The sequence below is a fragment of the Conger conger genome, chromosome 6, assembly GCF_963514075.1.
Source record: "Conger conger chromosome 6, fConCon1.1, whole genome shotgun sequence".
Lineage (NCBI taxonomy): Eukaryota > Metazoa > Chordata > Actinopteri > Anguilliformes > Congridae > Conger > Conger conger.
In genome coordinates, this window is record NC_083765.1 from 34,557,979 (window position 1) to 34,571,850 (window position 13,872).

The 13,872-nt window shown below is 44.9% G+C and overlaps 1 protein-coding gene across 1 annotated transcript; it reads left to right on the forward strand.

Moving 5' to 3' along the window:
* The first annotated feature begins 6,087 nt into the window (after positions 1–6,087).
* Positions 6,088–10,482, forward strand: LOC133131673 (C-signal-like). The gene is made up of 6 exons (XM_061247070.1): positions 6,088–6,252; positions 6,695–6,749; positions 6,951–7,138; positions 8,031–8,177; positions 9,516–9,626; positions 10,369–10,482. Exons 1-6 carry the CDS (start codon positions 6,106–6,108, stop codon positions 10,480–10,482), a joined length of 762 nt encoding a protein of 253 aa, XP_061103054.1. The 5' UTR covers positions 6,088–6,105.
* The last annotated feature ends 3,390 nt before the right edge of the window (positions 10,483–13,872 follow it).

A 13,872-nucleotide genomic window follows, 5' to 3' on the forward strand; every position in this document is an offset into this window, starting at 1 on the left:
GGCCAAGAATTGTTTGTGTTTATGGTTCCATAGCTCACTTATCTTGCCCTTTCAGCGCAAATATCACTCTGGAACCGCTGAGGTCCGGGAGTTATCGCTCTGACGCGAACGTGACGCCCGTACACGCAGTGTCCGTCGAATCCATCAGCAAAATTTCTCCGCGGTATCAGTTATAATCTACTTCTACTCACTTATCACGTAAACATAACCTTATCGCACGCTCAGGAAAATTAAAAATACCCATTAGGAAATCTAATATATGCGTCATGTATGTCAGTTTTGTATTTATACAGGTACATGTGTATATACATTAGATTTCCTATGGGTAATACATTTGATTAAATTAGAGACAGCTAAGACAAAACTATCATTCCAATTAAATAAAAATAATTCAGGCAATGATAGCCTACATAGTAGCTAGTTTCAGTCTTCATTAAAGTATTCACTGACTTTACATTGTGTTTGTCCTTGGATTTTAGGACGTACAATCAAGTAATCTGTACAGTGTAGGCTACATACTACTTCGCCAATTGATTGACCTTGTTTGTGCTTGTAACTAGCGCCTCTTAGTGGCAATATTGGCATGTTTATATATTTTACCTACACAGCCGAAATGGTGTTCCAGTGCAGTGGTTCTCAAATTCGGTCCTGGGGAACTCTGTGTATGCTGGTTTTCGTTCCAACCACACTTGCAATCCCAGATTATTATTATTTTGATTTGATCAAATTCAAGACTGTGAGGTATAAAAAGGTGAATCAATAAACTCCTAATTAGGTTGTTGAACACACATATTAAAGTTATTTCATAATTGTTTCCTAAAACCTATTAAAATAAAAATGTTTTTAAAATGTGGCTTTAAGAAGATACATACTCCCTTTTAAGAAGGTACATAATCCCTCTAAACAAAAATGAGCAGTTTAAAAGCTGTTAAAATTCTGGGATTGCAACTGTGGTTGATCCAAAAACCAGCATACACAGGGGGTCCCTGGCACCGAATTGAGAACCATTGTTCTGACTTTTTCATTTACTTACTGTCTGTTAAATTTACTTTACATGTTAATTTACGCAAACATTTGGATGCACATTATTGATCTGAGATGAAGTTTGTTTTGTAAAAAAGGTTGTTAATTGAATATTGAGTGATAAACTCAATATCAAAGCATTTCTCTGCAAAAACTAGGCTCAGTAAAAGAATGAGAGTTCATAGGGGGCACGTAGGAAAACAACTTTTATATTTTATCCCAACAGTCATGAAGGGCAAGAGCAACACATTTAAAATAAGACAAAATAATTTCAAAAGTGTGCAGTGACACTATCCCGGGAAATCATTTTAATCTGCGTAATGTTTATCAGGGGGTTTTTCACTGATCACATCCATCCAATGCAAATCAATGCAGAGCCAGAGATTGATATACAACATTGCCGAAGCTCAACATTATTCACTTTAAAGTGTCATCCCAATAGTTAAGCCGGTCTTGATTCTTATCACTACATATAACTGATTGCTTTGTTGGATCATTTGCCAAGCCCGCAGTGTGTTTGGGCAAAACAACAGGGCATTGGCAAGAACATTTTCATATTCTTATGTTCATTTTCTCTACATCTTTTTGTATGATGGCCTCATTTTAGTCCTATGTTTTATACAATGTAAAAATGTGAATGTAAAGTCAAACATCTAGCTAAATGTATAAAACATACACTCAGTGACAGTGGGTGCTTTAGAAAATAATTCAAATAACCACTCAATACAACAGTGGTATGCAGAAGAGTATCTCTGAACACACAACTTGTCAAACCTATAAGTGGATAGGTAAAAGCAGCAGAAGTAAAAAAAAAAGGAAGTCTAATAAATACCTAATAAAGTGCTCACTGAGTGTATATAATTCTGCATACCACTGTTGTAATGTTTGGTATTTTTGTTACTGTCACCTTCCTGTCAGCTTTGACCAGTCTGGCCATTCTCCTCTGACATCTCTCATTAACAAGGCATTTTTGTCCACAGAAATGCTGCTTACGGGATGTTTTTCATTTTTCGCACCATTCTCTGCAAACTCTAGAGGCTATTGTGTATGAAAATCCCAGGATTCTCTGCAAACTTGTAGGGTTTCGTGTTTTTATGTTCTGTAGTCTGCCTATGTTGTTAGCGTTTTTGTGTTTTTGTTACCTCTGTGCACACCGTAGTCTCCCTGTCACTTCATTCATTCGTTTCACTTCCTGATTGATTCCCATTCCCTCTCGTTACCTGTGTATATAAACCCCTCTGTTTGTGCAGTTAGTTGCCAGATTGTTATGTGTTTAAACCATACTCTCCAGCATTTTCGGATTAATACCTGTTTTGACCTGTTTTGTCCCCGACCATCGAGTTTAACTTATTCCTTCAGTCTTGTTCTGACCCGTAAGTTTTTCGACCTGTTTCTGTTTATCGACTTTCGTTTCTGGATTGTGGCTGGTTCTCTGGTTCATCGCCCGGGCATTCCAACTTCCACCCTCGCCCAGGTCCTCCAAACTAACGCACCCAGGTGCACTGCAGTCGACACAGTCACCGCTCCGGTTTGGCTGCAGATCTCCGGGAACCACCAGGAGGAGCTCACCTTCTACGTCATGGAGTCTCCCCTGGTTCTGGTGGTGTTGGGCAGACCTTGGTTACTCCAACATAATCCCCAAATCGACTGGGGGCAGGGTACCATCACGGATTGGAGCCCCAACTGCCACCAAACCTGTCTCCTGTCCACCTCCAGTCAACCCAAATCCTGCCCTGCCATCTAAGAGAGCCCTCCTGATCTGCCGTCCATGACATTGGAGGGGTTTTTAGTAAGTCCCAAGCCTGCTCCCTGCCTCCACACCGATCATACGACTGCGCCATCGACCTGCACCCTGGCACCACACCACCAAGAGGCTGACTCTTCTCCCTCTCCATCCCAGAGACTCATAGAGAGTTACATTGGGGAGTCCCTGGCAGCCGGATTGATCCGTCCCTCATCTTCTCCTGCCAGGGCTGGCTTCTTATTCATTGAGAAGAAGGACAAGTCCCTCAGACCCTGCATCGACTACCGGGGCTTAAATGCCATCACCATAAAGAATCGTTACCATATTCCACTCATCTCCTCTGCCTTCTCCTCCCTTCAGAAATGCCAGTATTTTACTAGACTTGACCTCCGCAACGCCTATCACCTGGTCCGCATCCAAGAGCGCGACGAGTGGAAAAAGGCCTTCAATACCCCGAGCGGCCACTACAAATATCTTGTGATGCCGTTCAGGCTTACCAACGCACCGGCCGTTTTCCAGAACCTAATCAATGACATTGTGAGGGATATGATTAATCGCATCGCCTTTATTTACTTAGACGACATCCTCATGTCACCCAGGAGGATCACATTAGTCAAGTCAGGCGAGTCCTCCGTTACCTCCTGGAAAATAGACTGTTTGTCAAGGCCGAGAAGTGTGAGTTTCATCACTCCTCCATTCAGTTTCTCAGCTTTGTCGTCTCCAGGGGGCAGCTTGAAATTGACTCGGAAAAGACCTCTGCTGTTGCTACCTGGCCTCCACCTACCAACCGCAAGGAGTTCCAACGATTCCTGGGGTTCGTCAATTTCTACCGGAGGTTCATATGGAACTACAGCTCGGTTGCTGCCCCCCGTCTGCATTAACCTCCAACAAGGTTACCTTCAGCAGGACACCTGCCGTCGACTCCGCCTTCAGGGAGCTTAAGAGACGTTTCTCCTCCACCCCTGTTCTGACCTTGCCTGACCCGGAGAACCAGTTCACCCTGGAGGTGGACGCCTCTGACACGGAAGCGGGAGCGGTCCTGTCCCAGTGGGCCGATGACAACAAGGTCCACCCATGTGCGTTCTTCTCTCGCCGTCTCTCTTCCACCAAGAGGAACTACAGCATAGGTGACCGAGAACTTTTGGCCATTAAATTTGCCTTTGTGGAATGGTACCACCTGCTGGAAGGGTTCATAGTCAGGACTGATCACCGTAACCTCGAGTACTTAAGATCAGCTAAGCGACTGAACCCACGCCAGGCCCAGTGGTCGTTGTTCTTCAACCTTTTTAACCGTTTGACCTACCGGCCTGGCTCTAAGAATATCAAACCTGATGCCTTGTCCCGAATATACTGATCTACTCAGAATGACGAAGAACCTGCCGCCATCCTGCCTGCCAGTACCCTAGTCGCCTAAGAAGCGCTTAAGGGCATTCTTGTTCCATACAACACACCTGCTAACCGCTTGTTCGTCCCCGAAACTGTCTGCCCACAAGTCCTGGAATGGGCCCACACTTCCCGACTCACCTGTCACCCTGGGGTCAGCTGCACGCTGGCTCTTTTGGGCCGCTGCTTCTGGTGGCCATCCGTCAGACCTGAGATGGCCAAATTTGTGGCCGCCTGTCCTGAGTGCTCCAGAGGGACGTCTGGAACTCAGCGGCCCCAGGGGCTCCTCCAGCTGCTCCAGGTTCCACATCGGCCATGGTCCGACGTGGCACTGCACTTTATAACAGGTCTGCACATGTCCAAGGGAATGGCCGTCATCTTGACAGTGGTGGACCGGTTTTCCAAATACGGGCTCTTCATCGCATTACCTAAACTTCTGTCATCCAAGGAGACTGCAGAACTTTTGCTCCTCCACATCTTCCGTCTACACGGCCTTCCTCTGGAGGTCACCTCGGACCGAGGTCCTCAGTTCACCAGCCAGTTCTGGAGAACTTTCTGTGCACTCATCGGCACCAAACCCCAACTCTCCTCCGGATTCCACCCGCAGACCAATGGGCTGACGGAGCGTCTTGATCAAGAACTGGAAAAGACGCTCCGGTGCCTGGTGGAGAAATCTCCATCCTCCTGGATGGATAACCTCCTGTGGATTGAATATGCATACAACTCGTTACCTGTCTCCTCCACAGAGTATCCCTGTTTGTTTGTTGCCTGGGCTACCAACCTCCCATATTTCCTGAGGAAGAGAAGGAAGTGGAGGTGCCGGCGGCCCAGCTTCTCATTCAGCGGGCCCGACTTACCTGAAAAAGGACCCGCACAGCGCTCCTTAAAAGCGTCACAGAAATTAGGAGGTTCGCCGACCACCGCCGGTGCCCTGCTCCACACTACACGGCCAGCCAGAAGGTCTGGCTTTCATCTAAAGACATTCCCCTCCGCTCCACCTGCCCCAAACTTAGCCCTAGGTTTATTGGTCCCTTCACCATCACCTGTGTCCTCACTCCCTCTGCAGTCAGACTTTGCCTCCCACCTCCCCTACACCGCATCCATCCGGTGTTTCATGTTTCACGGCTGAAGCCAGTAGTCACTTCCCCACTTAACTGAAGCTCTTGACATGTATCTGTTTAGTGAGTGTACATTTAGTTAAATATTGATTCAAATGTTTCATACAATTACTTATTTTTAACTTTGCTCCTGGTTTTGATTGTAGCTGCACCCATTGGGAGAGGCAAAAAAGGAAGCGAGAAAAGGAATGTCCTTGCTCCTTCAAATGTCAATTTGAAGCCACATCAGTAACAGACAGTTGCAGCCACATCAGTTGTGTTGAAGTGTCCCTGAGTAAGACACTTTACCCCCAATTGCTCCTGACAACCTGGTTGGTGCCTTGCATGGCAGCCAATTGCCATTGGTGTGTGTGTGTGTGTGTGTGTGTGTGTGTGTGTGTGAATGGGCGAATGAGAAGCAAACTGTCCAGCGCTTTGGATAAAGGTGCTATATAAATGGCAATCATTCACATGTGTAACACATGGCAGAGGTGGATCCACAGGTTCAACACGGGAAAAAAAGACTTCCTCAAAGGATGCACCAGTTTTTCTTGCTCAAGAAAACTGAATTATAACCTTCTTGCCATTGCTTTTTCCATTGAAGTGTTAAGCTGTGGGGCTACATTGATGCTTAAAAAGTTTGAATTCCAAACTTGTCTTCTGGTTTTCTGTCCATGGAAACTCACCACAATACAGGTGTGAATGCCAACCTGTGCCAAGGGGGAGGTGATATCCCCTGTGGATAATCGTAGGACACAACCAACATGAGGTAAATATTTTACTGAGGTAACTAGGCATAAACCGTCACCAAGTGGTAGGTCGTTCACTCATAGGGGACAGGCAAGTAGCAAAATAACCATGAACCCAGGGATATACAACAGCGTGCTGATCACTGGGTCCAACCGGGGAATTGGACTTGAGCTAGTACGGCAGCTGGCCGAATCAGTGACCTCTCCATCTCAGATCTTTGCTGGTTGCCGCGATCCTGGAGGACCCAGGTCAAAGGTAGTAGACCATAGAATTCTGTGAATTGATAAAGAGCAGCAGGGTATGATATTGATTAAAGAAGTAGACATACTCTTCAGCAAAGTGTGCAGAATGATACCCCATCTTAACAAAAAATCCAGTGCAATTTATTGTTGCACACCATATTTAGATATAATTTAAATCTATGTTTCCAGGTTTAGCATTTTAAACCTATAATTTGGTGATGTTTATATATGTACCACAGAAAGAGAAACTTACGGTGGACACAGTGCTGCATAGGTAATGTAGTTTCCAGTTAAATGGCAAGTATAGATAGGCTGAGTGGCATGTTCTCATTATGTTCTCCTGTGTTCTCATGTAATCGTTCAGGGTGTTCTCGGACTTTGCACTGAACACTGAAATGGACTGGAATGTGTGAATGTTACCTACACTCTCAGAATTTCTTCTTTTTTTCCCTAAGGCCTTGCAAGACCTCGCACAGAAACACTCAAATCTGATCACAGTCATCCCCTTGGGTAAAGCTTTCAGTACTGCCTGGATTTCTGTTGATAGTGTATTTCATCCAAACAATTCCATTTCTGTAGTTGTTACTTACCATTAAAATAGTCTGTTATGATACGCGTATATTTACATAATAAATTCCAAAACGACTGTCGTGTCAGCATTGTGTAACCAGCCAGAGGGTACCTGAGTCTGATAGTGACATGTATTGGCAGACACCACGGACCCCGTCAGTATTAAAGAGGCCTCCCAGGTTGTGGGGAGAAAACTCAGTGGTGGCAGCCTGAGCCTGCTGATCAACAATGCTGGGATGAACATCCCGGGAAATCTACAGCAGACAGGCATGAAGGAAATGGTAGATGTGTACACCACCAACGTGGTGGGACCCATGCTCGTTGCCAAAGTGAGTCTCCCGGTGCCAGGCACTACAGTATCTTTGGTGGAGCATTCAGGTGGGGTGGGGATTTGGGGGGGGGGGGGGGTTGGGGGGCATTTCTCCCCTGAGAAAGGTACTGGATTTGTTTAGGCAAATATCCAGCTGTCCAAATGTATGATAATATGCTCAGTAAAAAAAAAAGCAGCTTTGAAATGGGGTATGTCTGTGAAGCAAATAGCCTTGTGATTAGCCTTGCGAAATAGCTGTAATTCAAGGGACTATTGAGTTTTGCCTATATACTGCACACATGTACACAACATTGGATGCTGTTATTGCATTGGCAGCAATGTTATGTTCTGTCTAGCCTTTTAAAATAAACCAAAAAAAACTTGTACACAGTACTGAAATCTGGGGTACTAATAATATAGAATAAATATTGGCACCCTCAATTAAAATAATAATATATAATTTTCTATATTTGAGCAGACAGTAAAGCTCATTACCTGTGCTTCATTGATTTTTTTGGCATATTTATACGCTTTTTTAAATGAGAGGTGGCCTGTAGTGTAGTGGTTAAGGTAAATGACTGGACCACGCAAGGTCGGTGGTTCTAATCCCGGTGTAGCCACAATAAGATCCGCACAGCTGTTGGGCCCATAACCCTGCATTGCTCCAGGAGAGGATTGTTTAATCAACTGTACATCACTGTGGATAAGAGCGTCTGCGAAATGCCAATTATGTAAATGAAAACGTTATCAATGGTGCCAATCATTTTGGCAGCATACTAAAAGGTATTAGACTGGGACTTCCATTTTCATCCAGCACTCCACCAATCAGAGCCCCCAGAGAAGCAATAAAACAGAAACTGTATCTAATCACATCACTCAAGGTCTCTTGCGTGTTGCATCACTTTCTGCAGGAGTTTCTGCCATACATGCAGAGAGCTTCTGCCTTGCCTGGATCTCAGATGCCTGTCATCATTAATGTCTCCAGCATAATGTCCTCCATAGAGAAGTGCCATGAGAGATTCAGCAAGTCTCCCGCATACGCCTACCGCACCAGCAAGGTATACCACAGACCTCTGCTTACCTGGGCACCATCCAAGTGATAGGGGCGACATTAGCTCAGGAGGCAAGAGCAGTCGTCTGGCAGTCGGAGGGTTGCCGGTTTGATCCCACTCTGGATGTGTCGAAGTGTCCCCTGAGCAAGACCCCGAACCTCATGACAAGCTGGTTGGTACCTTGTATGGCAGCCAATCATCGGTGGTATATGTGTATAAATGGGTGAATGAAAAAAGCATCAATTGTACAGTGCTTAGGATAAAGCCACTATATAAATGCCAACCATTTACCATTTAATACCAGCATCCCCACTTCAGAAAGCAGAATTTACCAATATAATATTGCTCAACCTGCAGAATTACATTTGTGACACATTAACATTGCACCAACGCCAGTTCTGTTTTACAATTTTCTGCTGACTAGTAAAAGCAGAACTGTTAAACTTCAACTTGGTTCTCAGACGTTGGACCAGTCCTGTTACCAGGTATACAGACGTTGATCCTTATACCCTTTTTACATTTTGTAGCTGAATTTACAATGAGTTCAATAACTCATTGGGATATCAACATTGGCTACTTTGTGAAATGCACGATTAACAGTAATTCTGCTAATAATAATCATAATGTTAGGAACCTCTCCTCGGTCGAGGTTTGAACCCAGCTGCTGCAGTACTGAGTCAGTGGTAATTATCCCGGGGCCATGGGGAGACCTAGGAAACAGGAGTGGATCCAAGTGCAGAAAATCACATAACCGCGGACTGGGGTTTGATTTCCTGGTCCTGCCAAAAGTCAAGTTTGGCCGGCTCACGTGGAGCCGCATAGTTGGCACGCTGCTCCAGAGGAAGGGTCTTGGCAGGGTTAGCTGATCGCCGCACAATAAGCACCTCGGACGCCTTGGAATCACGGACATGTCTTGAAGAAGGCATGTCGTCTTCCCAGGGGGCGGGGTGTGGATGGTGTATCTAACACTAACTCTAATTGGAATAGAGGGGGGTACAATTGGCTACTAAATTGAGAGAAAAAGGGAAAAATCTGAAATAAAAAAATAATGATAAAAGAAAAACTAAATTTAAAAAATCTGAATTGGAATCCAAGACCAGGTATAAGGTGAACCGGGACTGTGAAAAATGCAACGTACACTGCCGCAAAGCCAAGGCCAACACTGACAAGACATAGGTGACACTAATGATTAGAGCGTACCAGGAATAAAAGAGAGGCTAAGTCTCCCTCTGGTGGCTAACAGAGGGATGACCACTGGAATAATAACAACAATAATCATAATAATCATAATCACAATCATAAGAATACTGATACTCATCATCATTTCTGGTGGTTCTCCTTCAGGCTGCTCTAAACATGCTCACACGGTGCATGGCAGAGGAATTAAAGAAGGATGGGATCTTGGTCACAGCTCTCCACCCTGGCTTGGTTAAAACAGACATGGGTGGCCCACAGGTGAGATAAGCAGACGATTTAGGACACACACACACACACACACACACACAAACACAATCTCACATACAGACACATGCCACACACACAGCTACGCACTCAACTACACACCCAGCCTCAAACACATTTACACACACATTGCACATGGACACACAGCTAAACACAGCTTCAAAAAGACATTCACGCATGGACACGTGCACACACACACACACACACACACACGCACCTACAGTACCTTTAGTAGGAGCCCAACTAAAATAGGCATTTGCAAATGTGGAAAGCAAATGCTTTTTAATATTACCCACTGAACTGTGTGCCTTGTTGTTTGATAAGCACCTGGGATGGCCTGTAGCGTAGTGGTTAAGGTAAATAACTGGGACACGCAAGGTCGGTGGTTCTAATCCTGGTGTAGCCACAATAAGATCTGCACAGCCGTTGGGCCCTTGAGCAAGGCCCTTAACCCTGCATTGACTAAGCAGGATTGTTTCCTGCGTCGTCGAATCAACTGTACGTTGCTCTGGATAAGAGTGTCTGCCAAAATGCCAATAATGTAATAATCGATGCAGAAATATTTTAACAGCTCTCAATATGCAAAAGTGAGGAAATGCTAGCTATCATGCACCAGATATGTCCAAAGTATAATTTTTATCTTTGTGTTTATATTTTTTAAATTGGTTTTGGCAGTCCACTGGGGCACATGAAAGGTAAAAATAACCAGGGTTTACGCTGTTCTTGTGTGGAACAGGCACACTTGACGGTTGTGGAGAGCGTTAGTGGAATGCTGCGAGTGATTTCATCTCTCACAAGCGAGCACAGCGGAACTCTGCTGGACTGGGAGGGGAAAGGGATCCCCTGGTGATATTCCCACCGAATGGCAGATCTTGACGTCGGAATTTGTGTGAATACCTTGTACGTTATCTGATAATAAAATAAAGTTGAACATTTTATTCACTCATTACTCGCAAATAGTTTTTTGTGAAGAGAAGCAGCAACTGTGACAGAATGAGATGTAAATTTGTTTCTCGGACATTGCTAACCTCAAATCTGATGAATGTCATTGCGACATTTAAAAAGTTTAAAAATAACGGCATTGCTGTTCTCCGTGAATATGAAACAAGCCACACAAAAATATACATTTATATAAATCATATTCATTGGTTTACCTTGTTTGTGCTTGTAACTAGCGCCTCTTAGTGGCAATATTGGCATGTTTATATAATTTTCCTCCGCATCCTAAATGGTGTTCCAGTGCACTGGTTCTCAGGTTCGGTCTTGGGGACCCCTGCGTATGCTGGTTTTCGTTCCAACCACACTTGCAACCACTGCATTTTAGCAAGCTGTTATTTCTTCTTAATTGCTTGCATTTTGTGTTTAGAGGGATTATTTAGCCTCTTAAGCCACATTTATGTTACAAATTGCTTTGCATGACATGAAGATTAAAAGTCCCAAATTCAGATTTTGCCTACCATGCTATATTGCACACAATTACAAAAAAAGAGGAAACAATATTTGTTTTTGCTCATATTAAAGACTGTGAGGTATAAAGAGGAAAATCAATAACACACATATTTAAGTTCTTTCATAATTGTTTCATATAACCTATTAACACAACATCATTTTAAACATAATGCGGCATTAATAAGGTAAATAATCCCTCTTCACATGAAAAGAGTAATTAAGAAAAATGAACTGTTAAATTGCTGTTAAAATTCTGGGATTGCAACTGTGGTTGGTCCAAAAACCAAAAAAAAAAAACCCTGGGACCGAATTAAGAACCATTTTTCATTCTTTTTCATTTACTTACTGTATGTTAAATTTACTTTACATGTTCATTTACACAATGCATTTGGATGCACATTATTGATCTGAGTTTGTTTTGCAAAAAGGTTGTTAATTCAATATTGAATGATAAATTGTCAGTTAAATGTCATGTTCTGAACAATTCCAAGCATTTCTCTGGGGGCATTTCTGAGGGTTTTTTTCCACTGATCACTTCCATCCAATGCAAATCAGCGCAGAGCCAGAGATTGATATACAACATTGCCGAAGCTCAACATTATTCACTAAAAATTAATTATGCCATGTCACTCACCTCTTTTTCATTGTCTGATCATTAGTTTTGTATTTAAGCCCACCTGTTTGCCTTGTTGTTCGCTCACTGGGCGTATATACTTCTGCATACCATTGTTGTAATGTTCCGTATTTTCGTGACTGTCACCTTCCTATCAGCTTTGACCAGTCTGGCCCTTCTCCTCTGACCTCTGTCATTAACAAAGCATTTCTTCCAGCAGAAATGTCCGGCAGTTTCATACATTTAGTTCGATGTTTTCTACATTTGGCTAAATGGGCTCTTTCCAATTGCTTATCTTTGACCTCCTTCCTTTCTTTGCTTTGCTCTTGCTCCTCGCCATTGGGAGTGGCAAGAAAGGAACAACAAACTTGTACAAGGGAAATGGAATGTCCTTCCCCTTTCAAATGTCATCAGGTACAGAAGTGGCTCCCCAGGTTAATGATTTATACATCACATATTCCAAAAAAGACTCAATGGATGCAGGTCCTGGGTTCAAATCCCCGTCGGCTGGGGCCTCTCTGTGTGGAGTTTGCATGTTCTCCCCGTGTCTGTGTGGGTTTCCTCCGGGTACTCCGGTTTCCTCCCACGGTCCAAAGACATGCAGGTTAGGCTGATTGGAGAGTCTAAATTGCCCGTAGGTATGAGTGTGTGAGTGAATGGTGTGTGTGCCCTGCGATGGACTGGCGACCTGTCCAGGGTGTATTCCTGCCTTTCGCCCAATGTAAGCTGGGATAGGCTCCAGCCCCCCTGCGACCCTGTTCAGGATAAGCGGGTTAGGATAATGACTTCCTCAATGGATGCACTAATTTTTTTAACATACTTTACATTACATTATTGGCATTTGGCAGACGCTCTTATCCAGAGTGACGTACAGTTTATTAGACGAAGCAGGAGACAATTCTCTCCTGGAGCGATGCAGGGTTAAGGGCCTTGCTCAAGGGCCCAACGGCTGTGCGGATCTTATAGTCATTTACCTTAACCACTACGCTACAGGCCGCCCCTCCTTCTCCTTCTCGCACACACCCCGGCCTTCTGGCCGCGGCGGTGGTACTGGTCTTTTCATTTCCCCCTCATGGAAATTCTCTGTTCTCCCCCTCTCTGACCTGTCCATATCTACTCTTGAATTCCATTCTGTTGCAGTATCCTACCCTACTAACCTTTTCATTGCAGTTATCTGTTGTCCTCCAGGCCCCCTGGGAAGCTTCCTTGATGAGCTAGACACCCTTCTCAGCTCCTTCCCTGAGGATGGCACCCCACTGATTCTCCTTGGAGACTTCAACATCCACCTTGAAGCCTCCCAGGCTACTGCCTTCCTACCGCTAATCCACTCCTTCGGCCTCTCCCTGCAACACTCTCCTCCAACCCATAAGGCGGGCAATGTCCTAGACCTTGTCTTTGTGAGGAACTGCTCATGCTCCGATTTCACGGTTACCCCTCTGCATACATCTGATCACCACTTCATCTCATTCTCCCTCCCTCTTCCTCCCTATCCTCCTCCCCCTCCTCCCACCCACACTTCCTCAGCCCACCGTAACCTCCACTCCCTCTCACCTTCTTCCTTTGCCACCACTGTAACCGCCTCACTCCCCCCCCTCGAATCCTTCTCCAAACTCCCCACTGACTCTGCATCTGCCACCCTCCTTTCATCTGTCTCCTCCGCCTTTGATTCTCTCTGTCCCCCTGTCTCAAAGCCACCTCGCACATCCCCTCCCAGTCCTTGGATATCTGACACCCTCCGTACCTCCAGGACCAGCCTCCATGCAGCAGAGAGGAAGTGGGGAAAATCCAGAGACCCTTCAGACCTCACAATTTACCAGTCACTCCTGGCGGCATTCTCTTCCGCTGTCACTGCCGCCAAAGCAAAATACTATCAGACACAAATTCAGAACTCCACTTCTAACCCCCGGAAACTGTTCTCCATTTTCTCCTGAAATTTTTTTCAATGAGAAGGTCACAGTCATCCGCAGATCCTTTACAACCACCGCCCCCCTTACTGTGCCCTTCCCCCCCTCTAGGCCCCTTTTCCACTTTCTCCCCCCTTACAGACTCTGATGTTTCTCAACTCCTGCTCTCCCACCGCCTTACAACCTGTGCCCTTGACCCTATCCCCTCTTCTCTTCTCCAGACTATCACACCTGACATTCTCCCATTTGTCACCTCCCTTGTCAACTCCTTGTC